Here is a 27796-nt window from a genome sequence, read left to right as displayed (position 1 = left end):
TGCAGGGGTTTATTGGGGCGTGCTCAGCACAGTGGTGAGGTGACCTTTGACCTGAGTGGGGAGATTATGGGTATCTCAGCGATTTCACAAAGCTCTCCTGTCAGCCGCTGACAGGACACATTAGGACACTCCGAAGGGTTTGTTGATATCTGTATTCTGTTCTGCAAAGACTTTATGTTATTTCTCGGCAGCATACAAGAGAGCGTGGCAAATTCAAACAGCTCTGCTAAGTCAACAGCTTGACTAGAGGAGCCCAGACAGATGCTTCTGCTGCATGTATCAGCACAGAGCAGGCCTGGAAACCATTTTCCTCCCTTTTGAAGATGGGTCCTTGAAGAAATCCTCCTCGTACTAATTGCATTCACTCTCTCTCTCTCTCTCTCTCTCTCTCTCTCTCTCTTCTTCTAGTCCTCTCTCCTAATAGTCCTCTCTCCTTCTAGTCCTCTATTCTTCTAGTCCTCTCTCCCCCTCTCTCCCCCCCCTCTCTCTCTCTCTCTCTCTCTCTTCTTCTAGTCCTCTCTCCTAATAGTCCTCTCTCCTTCTAGTCCTCTATTCTTCTAGTCCTCTCTCCCCCTCTCTCTCCCCCACCCCCCCCCTCTCTCTCTCCTTCTAGTCCTCTATTCTTCTTGTCCTTTCTCCTTCTATTTCTCCTTCTCTCCTCTTCTGCCAGCCATCCACTAAAGTATCCCTCCTCAGACCACAGGCCCTGCTGAGCATTTTGCTCTCCATTTAATTAGCTGTCATCCCAGGAGCTTTAAGAAGAGGGGGGTGGCACAGAAATGTATTTGATTGCACAGCTCTCAAATATTTAAATATATAAACAATATATACATATGTGATAAGTTCTTGATATTCATCCATGTGACAACGGTTTTCATTCATGTGTTGTGTACGATTTTGTATTTAAATGGATATTTTGGTCTTGCTCTGGTGCTCCTCTGTCAAAAATGTGAATGAGTAAATGGAGTGTGAAGACTGGGGGATTGGGCTGTCTCACAAATCAGAGCTGGGATTTAATTATTGCAGCACAGAAAGAATCAAATTTAGTCTGAAAGAATAATGATTATTTATTCTGCAGTAGCACGGTTTGCTGTCCATGTACTGCCTTCCAGAACTCAGCTATAACCCATATATTGTGAAGAATCTATTTACATTTGTACATACTTTTTTTGTTGTTGTTTATATTAAATGTAGCCTTTGAAGTTATATTAATTTAATACATCTGAGTGTCTTGTGTCATATTTGTTGTAAAGGGTTACAGTATAGTGTTCCTGTCATATTGTTGTACTTATCTCAGGCTGCAGTTTGCTTTATAATGCAAATAACAGCATTGTTCTTGTCATTCATTCAGAAAGGTAAAGAGAAAACAAGGCAGTCCTCACCACTCTGAGAGCTTGTTGAGATTGTAGGACTACAGCGTAGATTATTATGGATCTGAGGAAACAGCTAATCTGAATATAGATTGGTCCCATCTGTTTTGGGCTGGCACCACTCGTATGTCATTTGGTAAGCATCTAAGCATTTGGGGCTGCTAATGCAACAAAAGGCACATTAGAGGCTGAGGGAGAATTTGTCAGTATTTGACTGGAAGGGAAAGGTGGGGCATCATGAATATCTCCCAGAGTGTGCTGAGAATATCCAAGGGCCATTACTACAGGACACCAGGATACCTATAAGTCATCATATAAAAGTCATAGTATCCTCTAATGTGGTTCATTAAATCCGATCTTCAGAGAGATAGGCAGCACTATATGTGATGAGGGGATACTAGTTTTATCATTGCATACAAATCTAGCCGTGGTTCTACAGCACGTGTATCAAATTTTATAAGACACTGTTAACTCTTCATAACGTGGACGGTGGTGATCAGTAAGACTAGAGCGCTTCAACATGGGAGTCATTCCAGGTTTTAAGGCCAGCCCGCCCTGTGAGCTCTCTGTATTGCAGGCCAATGTCACACTGTGTCACCGCTGCAGGGTCTCCTGTTCACCAAAACAAACATTATTACAGTTTCACTCTGCCACTGCTGAAATGAAGAGATATTAAATGTGGCTGACCCTCATGCCTGTGTTGGATTACACAGGGAATGGAAAGCTACAGACCCCTCTTAAACTTTATTATTGTATTGCATTTATTTCTCTCAACAGATTTCCCAGTGGAAATTAAATGAAAAAGCAATCGTTTTCCTTTTTATTACTGTCTCTTTGTTTTTGGCCTGTGAAGTAAATTGCCTTGCTTTGAGAGGACAGAAGTCACACTTTTACCCCATTTGAAATGGGAAAACAACAACAACAACGCCAAAAATATACAGGCTTCAAAGTGAATGTGTTGGAGAGTGGAATGTGTGGCTGCCTGTGTGGCAGCATGTATTCTGTAAAAGCTGCCAATCATTGCCTTGGTGAGCACTACATTACTCAGACTTATTTGTGATTCGATGAATCAGTCCATAACCTTCATGTTTCCAGATAGCAGTGTGGTCATGGAGTTGAACAGAGGTTGTTTTGAAGAGATTAGGAGCAGAGTATCTGTCTGTGGGAGCCCTTGGGGTCCGACCCAGCCATGCTGAGAGAGAGACAGAAAGAGCATCAGAGTGATCATGCAGAACGACTCAATCATTTATTTATGACCTTAATTAGAGAGAATTACAAGGCTGCTCATGGCCATAGGTCACTCACTATTTGTCTTTACACGTGTTCTTTAAAAAAATATTTTGACTTAATTCTCTGTTATTTGTACATCAATACAGTGGTTCATGTGGATACTTAGTTGCATTTCTAGACATTTGAATCTTGGAAAGATTCCATTCAAGAGGGAATATAACCCCAAAATCTAGTTTCATGTTTTCTTTCCCAGTTTTTTTTTTCTGAAAATACCAAGTACAAAGTGTATTACAGTCATTCTTAAGAATAGTGAAATGTTTACTACCACTCACAGTATTATTTCATTAACATTTCCCATAAATTGCTACCATAAAACATAAACTATTCCACCCATCAGCATACAACATCCCTACTGTGTATTGCACATTCATTTCCCAAAGACTCAACAGTAGCATGCAGTCATCATAATTTGAGAAGACTGGGATAATGGTGAAAGTGTCCTGTAGACCTTGATCTACGTAATTATAACTTTGAAATGTAATTAAGGAGGCGGAGAAGGAAACAGATTCCATAATTTATTGAACAATGCAGCCCAATTTTCTCATGTTGATTCGGCACCTTGAATGACTAAATCACATCCATGCAATCAGTCTGCTAAAAAACAGTGCTTGTTTGGAAACATGACCAGTGCTTCCCAAAATAGGCTAAATGTGTTAATTCCAAACATATCTTCTAGTTTAGACCCTCCCGATTAGAAACTAAATGCATTAGAGGTTAGTATTCAGACGGATTTGTGATTTCTCTCACTTGAATTGGAAACGATTTTGCCAGATCTTTTTCCAGGTACAACAAAAACGATTTGCTCTGGGTTTAGTATACGATTTAAGTTTTCAAGTGCACAACGATTGCAGTGTCCTCCACTTAAGTCAAATACATATTGATCAAAATCCAGTCAGTATCAGTAGTAGAATAAAGCACCACGCACAACGTGCCATGGCCCATGAAATAATGTCCCTTAAAGATAGAAGAGAATTCTCAAGCAGAATGTGAAAATAATATTTCAGTTTAATGCCTAACTTCCTCTTATTGCCCTTGCATATTCCACTGCTCTCCTCCTCCTGCCATATTAGAAGACCCTTTGTCGCTGATGTCTTTGTCTCTGATTGGTTCCATTAAAGTAACTGGTGGTCCAGTGAATTTTGACGGGTTCACTCAATCAAAGAGTTACAAATCAACCCATTAGGTGACGCAGGGCCCCTGGCGAGTGTGTTTGAACAGGATCTGGAGCGTTTCTAGCCACCCGGCCCTGGCCCCCTAATGGCGTTTCTAATGATGTGTCCCTCCCAGCCTGCAGAGGCACAGTGTGCAGCCTTCTGTAGCACATCCTCCTCCGCTGCTCCTCTCTTCCATGCTTCTCACATCAGTCCTCTTCACTGGCGACTGCAGGGCACAGTGTCAGAAAGTTACACTGCTTTTGGCCTGTTTGCTCTATCTCTTTGCATACATCTAAGATGCAGTACCACATGTACCACGCCAAGGTAATTCATGGATGTCATGTTGTTGGAGACATGTGGTTGTACTGTGCTCTGTGTGTTGGTCTACCCTCTGTGTGTTGGTCTACCCTCTGTGTGTTGGTCTGCCCTCTCTGAGCCCAGACCTACCAGGGTCTGGCTGTGACTACCGTAGGATGAAAGGAGGGGTGGGAGGGGCCACAGCCAAGCGACTGATTACTGTGGAGCGCCTGCTGGTTAGGGGTCAAGTCAAGTTCACTTGAGAGACTCTAACTCCTCCAGCTCCTTGACGAGATAGAAAATAAAATCTTCACCTCTCCATCACTTGAATAATGTTGGGAGGTGTTGACACCTCCCTCTCTCCCTCCCCACCCACTGAGACATGTTTCATCAAATAGGCCCATCCGGGGTGGTACGTTAGGGGACTGATCCTCACCACTAATTCTTGCCATCAGTGTTTTGATTTCTCTCTGGTTCTGTGTGTTTTTCAATATATGAATGGGAACAGAAGTCATCATAATCACGCTGTCTTCCTTTCTTCACAGACAGAGCATACTCCCTCTAGAAGATCAATGTGGGAGTGTTAATTCTATCATTTAAGGAGGGGAAATTAGGAGAAAAATACTTTTGGGCAGTTTCCATTCAGCATAATGAAAGGGAAATATGTTATAATCTAATTAGACAGACACAGCAACATGATGATCAAGGAAATGGGATTAAATATCCCTCCTGTCATTGGTAAATTGTGAAGGGTGTCTGATCAGGTTGCAGAGCTCTTCTCTGTGTGTTCTGATGTGCCAGGTCTCTTAGAGGTCAAACAGAATAGAATAGTTCCCTCCTGTAGGCAAGACATGATGAAGACACTGGCCTACTGGTGCATGTTCTAGAGGGGTAAAATATCTAGGCCCCTCGCTGGACCTCCTGAAGGACATGATGAAGACACTGGCCTACTGGTGCATGTTCTAGAGGGGTAAAATATCTAGGCCCCTCGCTGGACCTCCTGAAGGACATGATGAAGACACTGGCCTACTGGTGCATGTTCTAGAGGGGTGAAATATCTAGGCCCCCCGCTGGACCTACTGAAGGACATGTGATGTCATAGCCTAAGGGCACCCACTTCCCCACAAACATGTCTGACAGCTCTTTGCCTTTTGGAAAAGGGACTGTCATTTGGGCAAAGGCCTGAGAACGGGCTGTTTAAGTTGAACTGGTTCTCATTTGTCAGGACCTGTCAGTGCTTTGGATATGTCTATCTCAGCCATGTCACCAGGCTGCACTGCTCTGAGATATTTTCACTAGTCACTCCGGAGAGAGAGGCTATGGCTTTGCCCTGAGGCAGTTGTCGGTAGGGGAGTGGGTCTTCACTCACAGTGGCACTTCACCAGTTTTAGGAGCCAGCTGAACAGCTGGGAGACAGAGATTGCCAGCTCATCAAGGCAGTTTATCACAAAGCCAAAACGTTCAAGTGTGCTGTCAGGCAGATACTGAGCCCTTTACCTTAATAAAGTTGGGAATCACAGGAGGCCTTTATGTTGGAAAACATGTAACAGCATCATTGGAAGAAGAGGGTCTCATACAAGGAACTAATAAGAGTTGATTGGGTAATGGTGAATGATAGAATCTCAATGAACAGCACACACACAATATTCTAGTAAATATCAGCACCAGTGAATCCCACAGTGTAAATTAGATCTGTTAAGTATAATTATTTTTGCAATTTGCTCTTGGTTTGGAGGTTAGCATTTTGTAGTAAGCAAATGCTTTTCTTGGGTGAGGCTCAAATCAGTGGGTGGGCCATTAAAGGTAGATACATTTGTTTATTTTAGGCATTACACTGGGTGGGCAGAGATCAGTCCATCTGCAATATCCTTCACTGGACTGACCTACTTTACCACTATACAATCACTTTAACCGTCCTCCCAGTGTTTCACTGCTACGTTAGCAACCAGCAGTAATCTGTAATAGGCCTCTCTCCTCCTGCTGGGATAATGTCTTTTCGGACACTTTTCCCATTAAATTTGGTCAGACAGCTTGCAGGAACCCTCGGTGTTAGGTATTGTGCAAAATATGTTATATTACTCCCATAAACTAGCTAGAAAGTGTAAACGTCTTTCAGATCGCCTTGCAGTCTCCCTCCTCTCAGCTCCCCTTCAGAAGGGAGGGAAATTATTGTGTGAAATTATTATTTAGCAAGATCCCCCATGTGCAACTTTCTTGTCTTGTCTTTGTGTGAAGGCAAACAACATATCTGTTTAGATAAGAAAGCCAACGCAACGCTTTTGATGTTTCTGTAGGGACTCACTGAGGCAGAGCTGACAGGGTACTGTATACCCAGAGATTCCAATGCAATATAGTTGAATGATCCTGCATAGTAGTCATACACAAGCACCTCACTTTTGTATATAATAAGGATTGTAAAACAGCATTTTCATTTTAGCAGACACTCTTATCCAGTGCGACTTACATTTTCATACATTTTCCTTGTGGGAATTGAACCCACAACCCTGGCGTTGCAAGCGCCATGCTCTACCAACTGAACCACACGGCTCATTTGTTTAAAGCAAAGTAATGAGCCTGCAGCATTTGGCAGTGCACTTCCCTTTGGCCCTCATATAACATGGCCTCCATCACTGTAATAAGGAGAGTGGAGATACCTCATCAGATGAAGATAGAAATAAGTAGACATGTCTCCTGCATCTAATGAGATGTTGCAGCCACACAGAAATGGGTATGTATCATTGCACCGATAGGAGATAAGATGAGTTTTCTTTCTGTGTGGTGGAATTCCGTATAGGTCGGGAGATAATATTATCAGCATCCTTAACTATAACTGTGACAAATGAGAGCTTTGATCCTGTACGATAAGCACCATATTCATTTGTTTAATTAAAACAGCTTGTCTCTTCGTGGTGAGGGGTCATTTTAAAAATGTTAGAATTAAAACACGTAATTAAGTGGAGCCCAGATAAGGACCCCTGTGTGGTGGTTGCTTCTGCCAGTGGGGAAGGCAAACGTCATTTATCCCCTGTGCAATCCCACAAGGTCGTTCAGTTTATTAAAGTTAGCGGTGCGCAAGCACGATAAAATATCTGATGTACTTGTTGGAGGGGATGGTTAGCAAAGATTTTTTTATATCTAACCCAAGATAGACCACAGTCTGTCATTTCCAATGGGAGCAAATTAATGGGCAGAACAAGCAAGGAGGTGGCCAGCCAAGCACGAGCTAGCAAGATCTTATTGGCGCGTTCTAGCATGTTTTTCTGTTACAGAACACCTACTCTATGAAGTGTGCGTGTGCAATAACTCCATTCACCCTTGCACTCCTTCTAAACAACGCACATTTTACAAACTTTAGGAAAGGGTAAAGTCTACAAAAGTTAGTCCAATCTGTTCGTAGCTGATTTTTAGTTTTGGGAACAGAATACTGTATTGAGATCAAATGTTTAATTGATTAGAAAATGTGCAAAATGTCGGCCAAAATCAATCTCACTCCATCTTCTCCCATTGTCAGCCACTGGGCTTCCTCTCATCACCATATTTGGTGGTGAGTGTAAATGCCAACCGGATGCTTCAGATTTATACATTTGGTTAAATATCTGGCTCATTGTTCCACCTGTGGGGTTAGGGTGAGTCGGTGCCCAATGCTCATATAGTCTATGGGATGGAGGCAATTAAGATGGCATGTTATCATGTCTTTGAGAACATGAGAAGGACTTGTTTAGCAACAAGCACCTTGACAAAGATATCTGTTTGGGCAATGGAGTGTAGCATTAATTATCACACTCTTTGATTAAATGCATAGTCTGGGAATGAATATCATTTGTCTTACCTGGTTTCAACATGGGAGCCATAGAGGGTCATATTTTGTTTGACTCTGAACTATTTTTAGGCAGTTGAATGGAAGCCCACTTTCTGTGGCATCTATTACTATCTGGTCTCACAGGAAGGATTGCCTTCCGGCATTTCAACTAGGAAGCTTTGTGTCCTTTACATGTGTAGTCGTGTAATACCTCAATCTCACACAATTCAAAGAGTAATCCAGACATTCAATAAGTCCACTCTGCACGCTATCAATACTGTCTATCCCAAACAGACAGCCATGGAGAATGGCTTTCTAATACATGTCTCACAATTATTATGAATCATATCACAGATGTGACTGGTAGGTGTGTTTAGAGGGAGGAACCATCAGAGGCTAAATACGATGACTTGGTTTGGTCTTCTATCTCATAGGGATGTAGGGGTTACGTGTTCTTTCTGAACATGTTGTTTGAACTCAATTAAATGAAGGAGGTGGGGCTTCTATACCTCTGTGTAATCAACTAGTTCTACTTTCTTCTGTGAACTAGTGAGGTTCCTCTAACTGGTTGTTCTTTTGCGCTTAGCAATATGCTAAAGCTGGTAGTTGTTTTGTTAAGGATTATCATTTTCCGAAGATAAGTTTTTTTATTGTAGTGGATTTTTTGTAGTGGTTGTTTGTTAAACAGTGAAAGTAGTGCAGGATTGAGAGTGACATGTTTTAGTCACTTTGACAAAGAAAACATTGGCCACAAGAATAGGTACAGTAGCAGACTTGTATAACCACAGTATCTTTATACTCACATAAAATTCACACAGTAGATTCCTGCTGTGTAAAATAGAAATTCCCAGTAAAATGAAGGAAACAGGTGAAGACTAGAGGATATATTTTCTCACAAAATCTCTTTAGCAACTTTTCTTGAGAGTTAGTCTTGCCATAAATCCATTGAAGCAGTTGGTGTTTGTATCTAAGCTAGACCTATATCTTATCTTTTTTTATTGCTATTCCTTCATCATCCTGTTTTTAGAACAGGTGATTTCACACTCCCTGTAGCCCTCTTAAGTCTCATTATCATTCTGTGTCCCTCTCTTGCCTCTTTTAGACTCCACTCCATCAAGGCTGCTGCGTACTACAGAATCACTGGCTTCAGATCAGGGAGGAATAAATCCTCTGGTTAACATTGCCAGCACTGCTTTTTGTTTGGTTACGTAAATCATCAGATGTGCACCTAGACATATATTTCAAAGGTCACTTCAAATGTGAAATCAAATGGAGTTGAGCCTAAAGGAGGGGAGGCTTGTTCTGGCTGTAGAAGGCAGGTCCAGGGCCAGTGGCAGCTAGTGGGGAGCTGGGGAGTCTGAGCTGAGGCACGCCATCTTCTGGCAAAGCTATACAACTAGGGAGAAGAGGCCAGTGTGATCTGCTGGGAGCAGAACACAAGTACACTCTCCACTTTTACTGGTCCAGTCCAGGTAGTAATTCCCTATAGGGATGAGAGTCAAGCCTACATTTGTCAGAGTCAGAGGTTGTTGTGTTTATCCTGTGGTACCAGTGGAGAGTTCAGTAGTCTCTCTAGGGCCTTAGGGACTGTGTGTGTGTCTCTGTAGAGGCTAGATTCTGCGGACCCAGAGCACGTCTTCATTCACCGGCACCAGCGGTGCCTGGGGTTGCTAACAGACACCCAGTGGCACTCCATGATTCAACAGCACGGTTTCAAGGCCGAGGAAAGAAATATCCAGATTTTCCTATTTCATTGTGTGTCAGTATGAAGAAGAAGGGCGACAGGTGTAATGCATAAAACGGCCCGCGGCTCCATCAGCCCTCTGACAGCTTTATGGGGAGAGGTGTTTCAATCACACAGCAGCGTCGACGTGCATCAATCTCCACACCACTGCACAGCATAGGGCATGGAGGGAGTAGAGAGAGAGGAAGGAAGACTCCTGACAAACACAGTAGGAAGATTACTAATAGACCAGCAGGACTCTAGGGAACCCGCACTAGTACAACAAGTTTGAGGACTGAAACGCACATATACTTGGACCATCTACCTTAGTTAGGTAGTAGGTACTTTGGCTGGAGCCGAACACTGTAAGCAGAGTGAACAGCAGCAGTAAGGTCTCTCCAAGGTACCAGCTGTAATGAATATGGGTGAGGACTGCCTAAATGACATTTGTGTTTGGATGCGTTTGTGTGTGTGTGTGTGTGTGTGTGTGTGTGTGTGTGTGTGTGTGTGTGTGTGTGTGTGTGTGTGTGTGTGTGTATTGTGGGAGGTTAAATGAAAGTCACTGAGCACATGTGAAACATCATAAGCAGACAATGAAAAATGACTGTGGCAAAACTCCTGCAATTTCACAGTGGGAGTACAAGTAGGAGAATGTTGGGCGATAATCACTGAGCTGGCACTAGTGGACTGCTAATTCATCCTGTCCTGGTCTCATCTGGGCCTGTTGTCCATTCTTCCAGCTCAGGTGCAGGCTATTGCCTCTCTCTGTGTAATTCTGAGTGGGGTTGACTGGGGAACCTGCTGTACTGGCCGATTGCTCTCAGCTTGCTCTGAACGTAAGCCTAGTGATTTCACCGAGCGGGCATATTGTAAGGCAGATAGATGTGAGTGAGTGTGATTTGCTATGATTTGGCCATACGCGGCCCGCCACACACTATCTCTGCCAGGTCTGCTCCGAGTGGGGTTAACCCTTTATGCCCCAAAGGACAGTGCAACTATAACAAACGTTGATTAAAGGAGGAATCTAATTCTTGGAAATATCATCTTGATATTATTACATTTTGCTCCAATGCTTTTTTAATGAGCCGTCTTTTTGATGCATTTGTATTTAGTGAAATCCCCTCGAGCCTTGACCTCTGTGTTGTTTTTATTAACCACAGGCTGGCCCATTACAGTTTTGCAGTGTGTTAAAGAGATTTCTGCCGTGTTACAGTGTGGGCAGGAGGGATGCCATCATGGCAACAGTAATCTGCAGTCCAGCTCGCTGCTAGCTCACTAAATCCCACTCCACGTCCAACAGAAAAATAAATAAGTTATAGTTTCATTAATCCTCTCCCACCTTCAAAATAATAACCCTGTTGCTTCATGGAACATTGATGTGGCTCGTACATTATTCATAGTGGAGGTCCTGTTCTTTTGTTCTGGAGAGGAAATGAAAGATGGGTGACAAGGAGTAGAACTGTCGGGAGGAGGACAACGTGCATGTTGAGGACGGCGACGCCTTCCAGGACGCTGCTAGGCATCACTCTTTATCTCCACTCTGGCCAACTGCTTATTTCCTGCTGTGGGATATTTGAGTCAGTGCAGGGCGACGGCATGACAGTCTGCTGTGAAAGGGATGGATCTTTGTCTACGTTTCACGGCACCAAGGTGTAAAATGCCATTTGTCTTTTCATTATATGAGACTGTTGTTGAACCATGTCGGAGACAATTGTGGGTATGCACTCAACAGAAGAGTGAAAATTGGCATCATCCATAATGGGACTATTGCCTAGGGTTTTTGTTGTGCTTTTTGCATTGTGTCCTCATTTACATATTACTTGTATGAGAAAATGTGTTTGACATCGCTGATTTAGTAGGCGTAATCATGCTATTGCTATGGTCTAATTTGAATATTTAGTAATGGGGTTGCATAGAGGAAAAGGTCATTGTGTTTCTTTCTTCCCATAGCCCTGTTTCTTAATTAAGACAAATCTTGAAAGCGTTCCATATTGATTCTGCTTCTCTCAAGGCCGCACTTTGAACTATGGTTAGTAATGGGGGAGATAATGGTTGTTTGTATGCAGAAGGTTTGGTGATAGTTTATTGGGGCCAGCCAATGATTTCCAGCAGCAGCTCCCATCATCTCCATGGTGTGTGATGGTGAGAGATGAAAGGAGGATGAGAAAGAGGGGTGGTTGGTGGGAGTCTGACAGGACTGAGGTGGGAGTCTTCCCATGTTTTATTATGATGAGGTGAAATTTTCTAATGCTGTTACATGACATGGAATGCAAACCATCAATCAGACACCGTGCCGTTCTTCATGCCAATGGAAACAAAGCCGTGTCCTGAGGGAACCGTACAGTATGTTTCAAAGAGCTGAGGGGTTTGCTGGGATATTACCATATTTTGGTAAGACAACATGCAAAGACATTGTTTTTATCTTTTATAACATGAATATTCCTGTCACCATGTATCACCATGTTAGAGGTGTGTGGTCTTAATGGGTTCCTGTGTTATGAGGGGATGTATATTTGTGCTTATTAGACACTCGATAGAAGGAGAGAAAGCCATCTGCCTACCTGCTGAGTACTACTGTACATGGGTCACGGAAAGTACTGCTAGGCCAACATACAGTACAAGCATACACACTCACTCACTCACTCACACACACACACACACACACACACACATATATATATATTTATAAAGCCCTTCTTACATCAGCTGATATCTCAACGTGCTGTACAGAAACCCAGCCTAAAACCCCAAACAGCAAGCAATGCAGGTGTAGAAGCACGGTGGCTAGGAAAAACTCCCTAGAAAGGCCAGAACCTAGGAAGAAACCTAGAGGAACCAGGCTATGAGGGGTGGCCAGTCCTCTTCTGGCTGTGCTGGGTGGAGATTATAACAAAACATGGCAACACACACCGTGTTGTATTCCTTCCAAAATCCTATTTTCCCTAACCCTTAATCTAACCATAACTCTAAACTTAACCCAAAGCCTAACCCTAAAACTATACCTAAACCTAAACGTAACCCCTAACCCCAACCTTAATTCTAACCCCAACCATAATTGTAACCCTAAACCTAAAATAGCGTTTTTCCTTGTGGGGACCGGCAAAATGTAAAAATCTAATCAAATTGTATTGGTCACATACACATGGTTAGCAGATGTTAATGTGAGTGTAGCGAAATGCTTGTGCTTATAGTTCCGACAGTGCAGCAATTTCTAACACGTAATCTAATAATTCCACAACAACTACCTAATACACACAAATCTAAGTAAAGGTAAGGAATAAGAATATATAGATATAAATATATGGATGAGCAATGGCAGAGCGGCATAGGCAAGATGCAATAGGTGTTATAAAATACATTGCACCAATTGTGCAAGTTCTCCCACTTAAAAAGATGAGAGAGGCCTGTAATTTTCATCATAGGTACACTTCAACTATGACAGACTAAATGAGAAAACAAAATCCAGAAAATCACATTGTAGGATTTTTAATTTATTTATTTGCAAATTATGGTGGAAAATAAGTATTTGGTCACCTACAAATAAGCAAGATTTCTGGCACAGACCTGTAACTTCTTCTTTAAGAGGCTCCTCTGTCCTCCACTCGTTACCTGTATTAATGGCACCTGTTTGAACTTGTTATCAGTATAAAAGACACCTGTCCACAACCTCAAACAGTCACACTCCAAACTCCACTATGGCCAAGACCAAAGAGCTGTCAAAGGACACCAGAAACAAAATTGTAGACCTGCACCAGGCTGGGAAGACTGAATCTGCAATAGGTAAGCAGCTTGGTTTGAAGAAATCAACTGTGGGAGCAATTATTAGGAAATGGAAGACATACAAGACCACTGATAATCTCCCTCGATCTGGGGCTCCACGCAAGATCTCACCCCGTGGTGTCAAAATGATCACAAGAACGGTGAGCAAAAATCCCAGAACCACACGGGGGGACCTAGTGCATGACCTGCAGAGAGCTGGGACCGAAGTAACAAAGCCTACCATCAGTAACACACTGCGCCGCCAGGGACTCAAATCCTGCAGTGCCAGACGTGTCGCCCTGCTTAAGCCAGTACATGTCCAGGCCCGTCTGAAGTTTGCTAGAGAGCATTTGGATGTTCCAGAAGAAGATTGGGAGAATGTCATATGGTCAGATGAAACCAAAATATAAATTTTTGGTAAAAACTCAACTCGTCGTGTTTGGAGGACAAAGAATGCTGAGTTGCATCCAAAGAACACCATACCTACTGTGAAGCATGGGGGTGGAAACATTATGCTTTGGGGCTGTTTTTCTGCAAAGGGACCAGGACGATTGATCCATATAAAGGAAAGAATGAATGGGGCCATGTATCGTGAGATTTTGAGTGAAAACCTCCTTCCATCAGCAAGGGCATTGAAGATGAAACGTGGCTGGGTCTTTCAGCATGACAATGATCCCAAACACACCGCCCGGGCAACGAAGGAGTGGCTTCGTAAGAAGCATTTCAAGGTCCTGGAGTGGCTTAGCCAGTCTCCAGATCTCAACCCCATATAAAATCTTTGGAGGGAGTTGAAAGTCCGTGTTGCCCAGCAACAGCCCCAAAACATCACTGCTCTAGAGGAGATCTGCATGGAGGAATGGGCCAAAATACCAGCAACAGTGTGTGAAAACCTTGTGAAGACTTACAGAAAACGTTTGACCTCTGTCATTGCCAACAAAGGGTATATAACAGTATTGAGATAAACTGTTGTTATTGACCAAATACTTATTTTTCCACCATAATTTGCAAATAAATTCATCAAAAATCCTACAATGTGATTTTCTGGAATTTTTTTTCTCCATTTTGTCTGTGTACCTATGATGAAAATTACAGGCCTCTCTCATCTTTTTAAGTGGGAGAACTTGCACAATTGGTGGCTGACTAAATACTTTTTTGCCCCACTGTACATATGAGATGAGTAATGCAAGATATGTAAACATTATTAAAGTGGCATTATTTAAGTGACTAGTGTTCCATTTATTAATGTGGCCAGTGATTTCAAGTCTGTATATAGGCAGCAGCCTCTCAATGTTAGTGATAGCTGTTTAACAGTCTGATGGCCTTGAGATATAAGTTGTTTTTCAGTCTCTCAGTCCCTGCTTTGATGCACCTGTACTGTCCTCGTCTTCTGGATGATAGCGGGGTGAACAGGCAGTGGCTTGGGTGGTTGTTGTCATTGATGATCTTTTTGGCCTTCCTGTGACATCGGGCGCTGTAGGTGTCCAGGAGGGCAGGTAGTTTGCCCCCGGTGATGTGTTGGGCAGACCGCACCACCCTCTGGAGAGCCTTGCGGTTGTGGGCGGTGATACAGCCTGACAGGATGCTCTCGATTGTGCATCTGTAAAAGTTTGTGAGGGTTTTAGTCACCACTTGTCTGAATTTTCCTTGTTTTACTATCCTTGTGAGGACTTCTGGTACCCTAAGGATAGTAAAACTAAAAAACACACACACACAGCAAGAGGGGAAATCTAATTGTATTTGGATATGAAAATGCACGGATATGTTTAAATGACATTCCCGGGGCTCCAGCACGTTGAATGATTTACCTTTGTGGCGTAATGGAGCAATTTCTTTCTTTCTTTCTTTTTTCCGCTTTTCAATCTACAGTAAAAATTCTCGCTTAGCTCTGCGACAAGTCATCTGTCACTCTGCGCATGGCGGATGAGACTCTGGTGACAAAGTGGCCCCAAGACTTGCTATTCTGTCTCCCATGAGGGATATTAAAGAGCAGCAAGCATCAATTAAATACTACAGTGCTGCTTAGTGCAAAGCAATGCTGGATAGTCATGTAGTTGATCAGTTGGGGACCTGGGACAGTGTGGATGGTTAGCTTTTACTCTCAGGTATATGTTAGGGAGTTGTTTTATGGGGGTGATGATGGAAGTCAGATGTGATGGAACATCAGTGTAAGATTCTAGTTGTATGTTTCCTTTGTTTGTTTTTCTGTTACATTAGGCATACAGAGGTTTGTATTTTGTTGACCCGACTGTAGAAATGTTGTTTGAGAGCATTGAGGCTTTAAGGGCAAGGCTTCGGCAGCCAGAATCTCTCCAAAATGACCTGTAATTCCCAGTGTCCAAGGTAATCACTGTAATGGCCTGTCAACACAGCCAGAGAAAGCAAGCAAACAATGCGCATTACTCACCCACTGTCAACTCATCCCTGCTTGGTTTCTGACCAGAAAACGTGTGTGTATGTGTTTCCATGTAACTGTGTGTGTGGACGTGTGTGAAAGAAAGAGAGAGAAAACCCCCCACAATAAGTCAAAAAGCCCCTTCTCTTCAGAGAGCAGAGTTGATCCCCTTTCTTGCCCAATGTCATGGCTGTCACATCCCCTCTGTGCTGAGTGTGTGTGAGGGAAGGAGAGAGAGAAAGAGAGGGTGGGGCGGGCTGTGGTCCAGGGGTCAGGCTCTGTTTTCACACTGCTGTCCTGTGGCCGAGCAGGGCTGTCACTCACACTCACACCAACACATCACATCAGAGAGGCTGAGAGCTGGGATGGTCTCCCCGGCCTACCTGTGAAATACAGTATTTCGTGCCTCTCCCCTCATCACAATCTGCTCCTCATCTACACCACACTTGTTGGAGGCCATTCTGTTTTGTCTCACTCCCTCTATTGATGAGCTCTCCATGTCATGTCATCCATCCCTATTCTATTATACACCTACAGTATACTCCTACCATCTCTTAGAGAGGCTACGGTCTAGCTGGCCTTATTTCATCCCACAAGGTTGCCTTTTGTTATTCTGACTGCGCTACAATTCGCCGAGTTCAATCAAAGACTGAGATTGCCAGCCCAGCTGTGATAAAAGTACATTCGGCTCTAAATTAAATTCAACATAACTGGGAAATGAAGCAAATGCGAATAAACAAAAGCGGATGCTCGGGTGATTTGACTGTGAATGATAGCGGTGGAGTGTGAAGGGTAATGTATTGTTTCTTCCTCTACCGTAATTGAGCTGTGCCTCTCAGAGGCTCTGATGTGACATGTGGTGCCCCGGGACAGGGCACAGAGACAGTAAGAGGATAGTAGTGCTGTGCTAAGCCTGTGATTCGCTAGCTGACTCCAGTCAACCTCAATAAGTGCGGTGCCCGCTCCTGCTCCCGCTCCCCCAGCCCCAATACCAGCCTGTGGCGTGGAAGTTAATTGGCAGCATCTGCTGTCTGGGAGCCCGAGCGCCCAGTTACCCCCCTGGCACCTGGAGCCACCAGTCTGCCTGCAGGCAGCGAGCGGAGAGAGCCCAAACACCACAGCTGCCACCGGTGCCAGGGGGGATGTGGTCAGACAGGCTGGCCGGCTGTGCCAGGCAGGGACACCCTCAGGGGACAGATGGTTTACAGATCTGGGTGGTAGTGGGGAGAGAGAAAGCAGAGAGAGATAGAGACTCACCTGCCATGCCCTAACAGGCACAACACTGATTTCCATTTAGAGAAGGTGAAGAGCCTGCTGGATTTGGTTGTTGTGTAAAATTGGCTTATTTTAAAACAACAAAGTGGAAAATGTAGCATTTTTGTAGTAGAATCACAATGATTATTTTAATGCCGGTTGTGGTCAAATTATACTTGAAGCTTTTGTTGAGGCAGTATCCTAAATCCAAAGTGCAGATCCTTTCCAATATGATGTTATTGTTTTGAATCTCATAAGGATTGTAGCTATCCTTTGTCCTAATGTCCTTGTGTATGTGAGAGGTCATTCTCCAGTGAAATTACTGGTTCATGCTCTTCATTTCCTGTGTACACTATGACATCACTCTAAGTGTATGACATTATTCTGATGACCTCATTGTGACCTCATGATTTGTCATGTTGCCATCAGGAGAGTGGATGATCTCATCAGCCTAACCTCTATCTGATGAGTCACAGTGACACAGACACAGTAACATGGTTATGATACGGCTGAGATCATTGTTGTCGTACTCTATTTAATGACTATGTGGATGTGCATTTTTTAGATTTACGTTATGGCTGAGAGAAAGCAACAAAGAGGTTTTACACAGAGAGCTGAGATGGGAATACTTTCATCATTGGAATTTCACTTTCAGAAATTACGTTTTTTTGTTGCAGAATACATGTCTCCTTTGATGAACACATTTCCAACACAACTTATATATTTCAGGAACCTGCGGGTGAATTTACTGTATATGGTTTACTCTACAGGAATCATTACACATTTCACGTTAGACTCCTGTCCTATCCCAGTATGAATGTTTACGTAAATACTTGAGGTAAGTTCACAGACAACAAAGGAGTGAGAGGGGAGGTTGTCTGTCTGGGAAGATAATGCTATCAGAGAGCAGGCAAATTGAATCTGGAGATGCATCTGCATTAGCCCTCAAAAAGCCCTGTCACTCCACCATCTCTACTCCATCTCAACAGCATCTCTCCAGCACACTGCCCTAGGCTACATTAAGCTACATGTCTGCCTTCCTGTAATTAACAGAGAGAGCTATTGTTCGCCTTCTATGGAGAATGAATGCGGTACAGTTGTCAGGAGCAGATTGCTCTACAGTATGTCTCGGATCTAAGAAATGTGTGTGTGTTTTTGTTGTTGTTTTTTTGAGTTGGTTGTGTGCTTATGTGTGCTTGAGTGTGTGAGTGTGTGAGTGTGTGTGTGCGTGAGTGTGTGTGTGCGTGAGTGTGTGAGTGTGTCTGAAGTGTTGTTTGCCTGCCAGTCTGGCGCCAGGCTGTCTCCCTGGGTCCACTCCACCCAGTGAGCTGATGCAGACAGTAGACACATCCACATCTCCCCTGGGAGAGGAGAGTAGAGGAGAGAGAGAGGTCTCACAACCACTCCACCTGCTCTCTCTCTCTCTCTCTCTCTATCTCTCTCTCTCTCTCTCTCTCTCTCTCTCTCTCTCTCTCTCTCTCTCTCTCTCATAGACACTGTATTTGTTTACAACATGCTTTCAGACACCTTTTACTGATTTATCAGTGTGTCTAATAGAATGTGTGATTTCTCTGTTGTTTGCGGCTGGGCAAGGCCAGCAGTTTTTTTGTTGCCTACAGAAGTGAGTGCATCTCAAACAGCTTTTCTATTATGAGTCATTATGACATTTGCTTTACTCCATGTTTAGCATATTCACATTAGCTGTAGTCCTAGTATGATGGGTGTGATGGGTGTGTTGGTGTCAGCCGTCAGCCAGACCACTCTGTGGCATTGTGGCTCCCCTGGGACCTGGCTGAGACTGAACACTAATGTGGGGTGGGGTCTAATGCTGCATGGTGTAGGTGCATGGGGAGCTGGTGTTTGTTCCTGTTATCATAACCCCTCTTACACATTTATCAACACACACACACACACCAGGGTAAAACACTGACATCATGGTTGTGGCGTGTCAGTGCCCCCCTCCCAGACTAATGCCACCTGCCCTCATGCCCCAGAGGGGGGTGGTGGCGCCACGCTGGCAATGGCAGGGTGATCATCTGCTCTCAGCACAGTGGGACCTGTAGCTGCACCAGCATGGAGCCATGGGCGGGCCTGGGGGAGGGGAGGGTGCTGCGGTATAGTCAACCCTCTGCCCTGTCTGGCACATAGTCCACTGTTAATCAAATTAATTTACCCCATTGAGAAAAATCTAAACTATCCACACCAAGTTTGTATTCAAACTTTCAGATTGGTTCACAGGTTTTGGATGAAGTTTAGTGCTATGGTATTGAACACAGTACTTTAGAGAGATCTAGAGACAGGCGAGTGGACCTGGGACTGTCTGTAGCAGGGAGGGGAAGGTCATGCCACTACTGAACACCACCGAGAGGTGTGGCCATCTGCTGGTCAATCAGGGTGCTGGCACAGCTACACTCCTCTCCAGGATGATTCTGAGCACTGAGCACAGTACAAGGTTGCTTGATCAGACAGGACAGGATTCTCAAGACCTCATTTAAGACATGTTTGCCCTGGTTTTGATTCTGAATGCGATCGCAAGCCACTGGCCCTACATCACATCGACATCCACATAACACCCGTGGAGATGTCTGTCTGTTGAACCGGCTGTGCATGAGTGATATGTGTATGAATGAGGTCCACTGTTTGCACACGGATGTGAGTGGAATATTTCCGCACCACAGAGTAATATAATGCAGCCCACTCACCAGAAGAGGGGTTGTAGAAGGACTATCCTCCATCACAAGCCTCTATGCTTCACCACTGACCCTACTGTATGAACCCACTTTACAGTGCTGCCTGCCTGGCTCCCTCCAAACCACCACTACCCAGCCAACCCAAACTGGAAAAAATCTTCCACTGCGTTTCAAAGAACTGTCAGCAGTACCGTAATTTATCACCCCCGAGCCCACTGAGTAATTCTAATGGCATGTATTTTGATGACTTATTTTGATATATTTAATGACGCCATAAAACGAACCCTGAAGTTGAGTCGATGCCTCTAGCTGAATACTTAAGTACCCAGTGTGTGTGTTCTGAGTGATTTGGTCGAGAGAATTTGCGACGCTCTTAAAACATGAATAAAAGTGAGCTGGGGAGTGGTGTCTTGTTTGTGTGATAAACAGAAGAAGCACCATGGTGATGCGCAGCGACCTTACATGTTCTTATGTGACCTGATACCTACAGTGCCTTGCGAAAGTATTCGGCCCCCTTGAACTTTGCGACCTTTTGCCACATTTCAGGCTTCAAACATAAATATATAAAACTGTATTTTTTTTGTGAAGAATCAACAACAAGTGGGACACAATCATGAAGTGGAACGACATTTATTGGATATTTCAAACTTTTTTAACAAATCCAAAACTGAAAAATTGGGCGTGCAAAATTATTCAGCCCCTTTACTTTCAGTGCAGCAAACTCTCTCCAGAAGTTCAGTGAGGATCTCTGAATGATCCAATGTTGACCTAAATGACTAATGATGATAAATACAATCCACCTGTGTGTAATCAAGTCTCTGTATAAATGCACCTGCACTGTGATAGTCTCAGAGGTCCGTCAAAAGTGCAGAGAGCATCATGAAGAACAAGGAACACACCAGGCAGGTCCGAGATACTGTTGTGAAGAAGCTTAAAGCCGGATTTGGATACAAAAAGATTTCCCAAACTTTAAACATCCCAAGGAGCACTGTGCAAGCGATAATATTGAAATGGAAGGAGTATCAGACCACTGCAAATCTACCAAGACCTGGCCGTCCCTCTAAACTTTCAGCTCATACAAGGAGAAGATTGATCAGAGATGCAGCCAAGAGGCCCATGATCACGCTGGATGAACTGCAGAGATCTACAGCTGAGGTGGGAGACTCTGTCCATAGGACAACAATCAGTTGTATATTGCACAAATCTGGCCTTTATGGAAGAGTGTCTAGAAGAAAGCCATTTCTTAAAGATATCCATAAAAAGTGTTGTTTAAAGTTTGCCACAAGCCACCTGGGAGACACACCAAACATGTGGAAGAAGGTGCTCTGGTCAGATGAAACCAAAATTGAACTTTTTGGCAACAATGCAAAATGTTATGTTTGGCGTAAAAGCAACACAGCTGAACACACCATCCCCACTGTCAAACATGGTGGTGGCAGCATCATGGTTTGGTCCTGCTTTTCTTCAGCAGGGACAGGGAAGATGGTTACAATTGATGGGAAGATGGATGGAGCCAAATACAGGACCATTCTGGAAGAAAACCTGAAGGAGTCTGCAAAAGACCTGAGACTGGGACGGAGATTTGTCTTCCAACAAGACAATGATCCAAAACATAAAGCAAAATCTACAATGGAATGGTTCACAAATAAACATATCCAGGTGTTAGAATGGCCAAGTCAAAGTCCAGACCTGAATCCAATCGAGAATCTGTAGAAAGAACTGAAAACTGCTGTTCACAAATGCTCTCCATCCAACCTCACTGAGCTCGAGCTGTTTTGCAAGGAGGAATGGGAAAAAATGTCAGTCTCTCGATGTGCAAAACTGATAGAGACATACCCCAAGCGACTTACAGCTGTAATCGCAGCAAAAGGTGGCGCTACAAAGTATTAACTTAAGGGGGCTGAATAATTTTGCACGCCCAATTTTTCAGTTTTTGATTTGTTAAAAAAGTTTGAAATATCCAATAAATGTCGTTCCACTTCATGATTGTGTCCCACTTGTTGTTGATTCTTCACAAAAAAATACAGTTTTAAATCTTTATGTTTGATGCCTGAAATGTGGCAAAAGGTCGCAAAGTTCAAGGGGGCCGAATACTTTCGCAAGGCACTGTATATAATCCACTTCCTTCTTACTCCTCTCTGCAACAATAGCTCTCATTTTTATCCATTATCCACTTTCATCCATTACCTCCTCTAATTTCATACTCTGAAAATCCACTCTGTCAGTCTATGATTTCACATTTAATCACCAGTCCAAATAGAGATAAAGATTTTTGATTTTTTTTTATATAGATGTAAGAAACCCCTATTAGTGAATTTTACCTTAGTGTCTTGGACGTGGCTCAAGTTCCTCATAGTTTCCATTTCTGCATGCAAGCAGATTGGAATATACAACCCCAGTGCATTTCTCTGGGTCTTTGAGTTTATGGTTTCAGGTCTAATGACCCAATGATTTAAGGTCTGGGAGGCTGTATGTGTGTGCTGCTGTTCGCCAGGCTCTTAGCTCTAACATGGCTATGTCCCCATAGCATTTATGTGTGGAGGTGAAGCATCACCCGCATGCTCTTGCAATAGAACAAAGTACGGAGCCAAGGCATTTTTTGCTCTTACACATAGTACTTGGTGCTTTTAGGTGGGGTTTGTTTAACTCTGATAGAATACTGTATCTGCTGCTGCATACTATTCAATCATGGTAAGCTCTAGGAATTTGATCTGATATTGATTGTTCGCCTGTTTGTTCATCTAATTCACCCAAGGGTTTGTAATTTATTGTTCTCTCTAAAGAAAATGATATTTTAAACGCTGATATCAGACAGCATAACGTTGGGGAGACAGATTTACCTAGGCTGAATAGAACAAGCAAATCATGAGGGTTGAATGGTGAGAAGTGAACACTTCTGACATGGATGTCACATCTCACGTGTGATGCCTTTTCTCACTTCTGTCTTCCCCCAAAATGCTGTGGGGAAAGGGACAAGACAGCAAATTAAATCTCTTAACGGTTTTGATGTTAACACCTTAGAAAATCTTCCAGCGGCTTGTTTAAACCACTCGGCTTCAGAGGGTCCCTGTTCAGGCTCAGATGTCTCTGTAAACTACTTATTGTCTCCCCAGAAAGTGGGCTTTGAGATGCCTTTCCAAAGGAAAGCCCGGAGCCTACTAACAACCCATGACTACTGTACATTGTTTTAAACCCACGCACTGATTTGATGCTTTCCAGGACATTCAGTGACTTGCAGTGGCAATCACTATACACTATACTACAGTATACCATCAGTGATCACATACGGCCAACAGAATGACAAAGCAAGAGAGGTTGCTTAGTAACAGTGCGATTGGATACCGTCTTTATGTCTGATCTGCATCCTAAAAAGATGGATAGATACATCACACATGTGAGTAGGAGGCATACTTGACTGTTTTCAGATCATTCTAAAGCTATTTTCTGCTTGGATTAGTATGCAAAAGAAGGAGGCTGTGCCATGTTTCAACAAAAGTGAAATTGTTCAACATCTGGCAGCGTAGGTAGAGAGATTGGCTCTTCAAATGCGGCTGGTCGTACATTATGGTTGTATTGTATCATTGTGAAAAATATCATCCAAATGTAAACATTTTTATTTTAGGAACAGAGCTTCCATTTGTCACAAATTGATGGTGTAGAACTGTGGCACTTGTGGGACATATTTTAAACCATTCCCAACATTGAGCGCTTGACAGGCTCAGCTCTGAGCAGAGAGAGAAGCGAGTAGCGTGACTGCAGTGACCTCTACGCTTGATTGATTTGAGAATGTAGACAAGATGTCCCTAGTATGAAAGCTACCAATTTTATCCCTCATCTCTGAGACTTCTGAAGGAAACAGATCAACATCAAAATCAAAGCCCCTCTTGTATCTGCTAACAGTTGAGAAGTTGAAAAGCAGAGGGAAGGAGAGTGACACCTCAGTAAAGGCTTGCTTTTAGCTGCTAGTGCTCTGCTCTCTTTGGTGTTGACCCGGATTCTGCTGGAGAAGTCGTGTTATCACATAAGACATTTCAAGCAGAGTTTTGTTTTTCTTATCTTCATTTATGCCTGCTCTTGTATAGAAGTTGTGTTAACACGTCTCACAGCCCTCGTTCAGTTGATGACCTTGAGCTTTAGGATGGAACTTTCTGTGGTGTAGAATATATTTGTGACGTGTGAGCGTGTGTTTGCTGTGGCACTGGATTGTGAAACCACGTTTGTGCACATTATCATCGGAGGCGGCTTTTTTGTTGTTGCCACATGCAGTGATAAATCTGTTTGGGAATGGGGGCACTGTACCACATCCTGAAGTACGAGAGGCATGGGGCAGCATTATTTAGATAAAAATGAATTGCCAGCAGCCGTTCAGGAGCAGACACTGCAGAGATATAAACCAGGGTGACAGCAACCTCTGCATCGCTGCTCTCCAGAGGAAGACACAAAGCTATTTTCTTTGGCCCATAACAGTAAAGCAGTCCTGCGATGGCCAGCAGTAAATTCCTGTTGTGTAATTACAATCAATATCGAAGACTCGCTCAGTAGCCAACAAGGTCAAATGGTACAGAGAAGAGCTGCACGGCTGGATAATGCCAAACAGATAGATGAATAAATAACTGGATAAAGTGTCATCTTATTTCATTCTTCCGAGGTGGGGTGTGACAGGGTAAAATGCGGCCCCCTGTTTTCAGCCTGCCAGGTCTCCTGGGTGTGCAGGGAACAGCAGGAGGTCCTGCACTCAGCCCTGGATAAGCAATGGAGGAAGCAAAACACCTGGGACCTCCTGACACAAACTATCATTGTGCTGTGTTTGTGTGGGCGTCCATGTGTGCGTGCGTGTGTTTGTGTGTGCGTGTGTTGGTGCGTGCGTGTGTTTGTGCGTGCGTGTGTTGGTGCGTGCGTGTGTTTGTGCGTATGTGTGTTTGTGCGTGCGTGTGTTTGTGTGCTTGTGTGTGCGTGTGTTTGTGCGTGCGTGTGTTTGTGTGTTTGTGTGTGTGTGTTTGTGCGTGCGTCTGTTTGTGCGTGCGTGTGCTTGTGTGTGTGTGTGTTTGTGTGTGTGTGTTTGTGTGTGAGTGTGTTTGTGTGTTTGTGTGTGCGTGTGTTTGTGTGTTTGTGCGTGCGTGTGTGTGTGTGTGTTTGTGTGTGAGTGTGTTTGTGTGTTTGTGCGTGCGTGTGTTGGTGCGTGCGTGTGTTTGTGTGTTTGTGCGTGCGTGTGTTTGTGTGCTTGTGTGTGCATGTGTTTGTGTGTTTGTGCGTGCGTGTGTTTGTGTGTGTTTGTGCGTGCGTGTGTTTGTGCGTGCGTCTGTTTGTGCGTGTGTGTGTTTGTGTGTGTGTGTGTTTGTGTGTGTGTTTGTGTGTGAGTGTGTTTGTGTGTTTGTGCGTGCGTGTGTTTGTGTGTTTGTGCGTGCGTGTGTGTGTATGTTTGTGTGTGAGTGTGTTTGTGTGTTTGTGCGTGCGTGTGTTTGTGTGTTTGTGCATGCGTGTGTGTATGTGTGTGTTTGTGTGTGAGTGTGTTTGTGTGTTTGTGTGTTTGTGCGTGCGTGTGTTTGTGCGTGCGTGTGTTTGTGCGTGCGTGTGTTTGTGCGTGTGTGTGTTTGTGTGTGTGTGTGTGTTTGTGCGTGTGTGTGTGTGTGTGTGTGTGTGTGTGTGTGTGTGTGTGTGTGTGTGTGTGTGTGTGTGTGTGTGTGTGTGTGTGTGTGTGTAATTCACATGAACAGGACAAACACTTCACCAATACACATTTTTCATCCCACATTCCACCAATATGTTTGATTAGGATTAAAATCCTTTGATTTAAATGAAAGGTAATATACTTAATTTAAGTTAAAGGTAATTGCATGAGCCAAGATCCCAAAATATCACATTGAGTATACTTGATTACACAAGCAGATTAAAGTTGGTGAAAATGTAGAAATTCTTCAAAGAAAAGTTTTTAATTATTGCTTCCTTCTCCCATTCCTTCTCCTCTTCATGGCGCTTGTTGAGCACATGTATACATACGAATGTGTGGTGTATGTCTTTGGGCACGTGCCCAGTAGTATTGTCGACTAGCTCGTCAGCCACCTAATGCCCTGTAAGATGCAGTGCAGGGATGTGGGAGAGGCACCCGCCCAGGCAGCCAGCCTTGGGGCTCTGCAGACACTGGATAAGAGCCTTCTCTGGAGGTGGGCGGGCCAGCACTGCTTACTGCCCCCTCTCCTCTCACTCCCCTCTCTCTACCTCTCTCCCCTCTTTCTCTCTCCTTCCCTTCAGCCAGGCATGAGGCAGGGCGGGGTGGCTGCATTAGTATTCTGCTGAGACAGGCACACTTGCACAGAGATAGGAACACTTTCTCCTCTACCAGGGGAATAATCAGCTTGGCCTTTTCCCCCTTTCCTCACTTTGCCTTATACAACTCGGCTAATTTGGTTTGATTTTAATTTTGTGTTTCACTTTGTAGCGGCAGCAGCATTTTCTGTGAGTGTTTGTTTGTATATATATATGCGTGTGTGTGTGTGTGCGCGTGCACGTCAGCATAAAAACCAACAGCCTATTTCCCATCTGCCCATCCCTAGTTGAGAGGCGATAGAGTATGGGGCTTATTGAGAGGGGGGTCAGTGAGTCCCAGGTTCATTTGAGACAGGCTGCCTGCTGCCCTCTGCTTATCAGATAGGCCGCTCAGGACGGCAGGCTGCTATCAGATACAGATAGCATCTCAATCTGATCCTGGTCCTACAGGAGGGACGCCAGCCTGCCATCACAGCCTCTGATCTGCCTCCTCTTTCTCATCCTCTCCTTATCTTCTGTCTCCCTCCTCCTCACTCACTCTCTCTCCCCCTCCCCTTCCCATCATCCTCTCTGTGGCCTCAGCTCAATGCCTGTCCGTTATTGCTTTTTCCCCTCTCAGAAGATTCACTCTCTTCTACTCCTCTTTGCCAACATTTGTTGTGGATCGTTATTCACCCCCCCCCCCCACCTTTTCTCTCACATATCCTTGTTGTCAGCTTTTTTATTTGCATGTGCACAGGCTTTATATGCAGTTATCAGCTGCGTAGACACTCATTCAGCTGGGATGTACCATCAATTGTTAGCCTGTATGAAATATCCATAGTCTACCATTGTCCTTCTTTATTTACTGCTTAATACAGTTAGTTTGGGATGCAACTCAGATGATGCCCAGTGAACAGAAGAGATGCAGAGGCAGCCAGGGGAATAGAGAGAGCAGAGCAGAGCAGTAAACTGAGAGGCTGTAGGGGATGCAGTAGTGTCACATTTCTGATTGATCGCTACTTAAGGCCCCTGGATCACTCTCCTTGTAGCCCTCGGCATTACCACAACAGACCGGATGACAGCGAGACTAGAAACTTTCTGTACTGTTCCATGCTCTCACATTGATACCAATGACCTTATAGACAAAATGCTGCAAGCAGTTGTCCCTTTATAATCGGTTATCAACCTGATAGAGTCTGGGGAAAGGTTCTGAGGGAATTATCTAATATGTATACAGTATGTATTGTATATGAGACATGAATTTTCTCTAAATCCTTGAAATGTTCCCCTGTCCTTGCAGGCAAAGACTCCCGACTAAGAATGTGTACTACTACCGTTGCCCTGACCATCGGAGAAACTACGTGATGTCTTTTGCCTTCTGCTTTGATCGAGAGGATGATGTGTACCAATTTGCTTACTGCTACCCCTACACCTACACCAGACTGCAGCACTACCTGGACAGCTTGGAGCGCAGGAACCTGGACTACCTGCAGAGGGAGCAGCTGGGGCTCAGTGTGGTGAGTGTGTGTGTGCGTGCGCATGCGTGCGTATACGTGTGTGTCCTCTCTCCCTCATCAAACAGTTTTCAACAGACTACCAAAGAGCCCACAGCCCAGGTCTATCCACCAGTCCTACGCTTCACATTTTCATGTTATCAGTATGACTGTTCAACTCTGTGTGATTGTAGCCAGAGGACAGGAGGGATCCTTGACTGTGCTACTGTAGGTGGTGTGGTGGTGAGGCTGGTTGAGCCACACAGAGTGTCTCCTCTCTGTGTTGTGCCTGTGCAGCGCTGCACGCTGGTTGCCCTCTGAGGGAGAAC

The 27796-nt window shown here is 44.1% G+C and overlaps 1 protein-coding gene across 2 annotated transcripts in view; it reads left to right on the top strand.

Annotated features, from left to right (window-relative positions):
- Positions 1 to 27796, top strand: part of agbl4 (AGBL carboxypeptidase 4) — a 408538-nt gene that overhangs the window by 182306 nt on the left and 198436 nt on the right. For both annotated transcript variants that reach the window (XM_021604030.3, XM_090235706.1), the window contains exon 5: positions 27275 to 27491. In XM_021604030.3, coding sequence (XP_021459705.2) covers positions 27275 to 27491 — 217 coding nt within the window. The remainder of the gene's footprint in view (positions 1 to 27274; positions 27492 to 27796) is intronic.

The sequence above is a fragment of the Oncorhynchus mykiss genome, chromosome 5 (genome assembly GCF_057628025.1).
Source record: "Oncorhynchus mykiss isolate SJ-2025 chromosome 5, ASM5762802v1, whole genome shotgun sequence".
Taxonomy (NCBI): Eukaryota; Metazoa; Chordata; class Actinopteri; order Salmoniformes; family Salmonidae; genus Oncorhynchus; species Oncorhynchus mykiss.
Note: the sequence above shows the minus strand (reverse complement) of the source record. Positions and strands in the feature narration are given on the sequence as shown.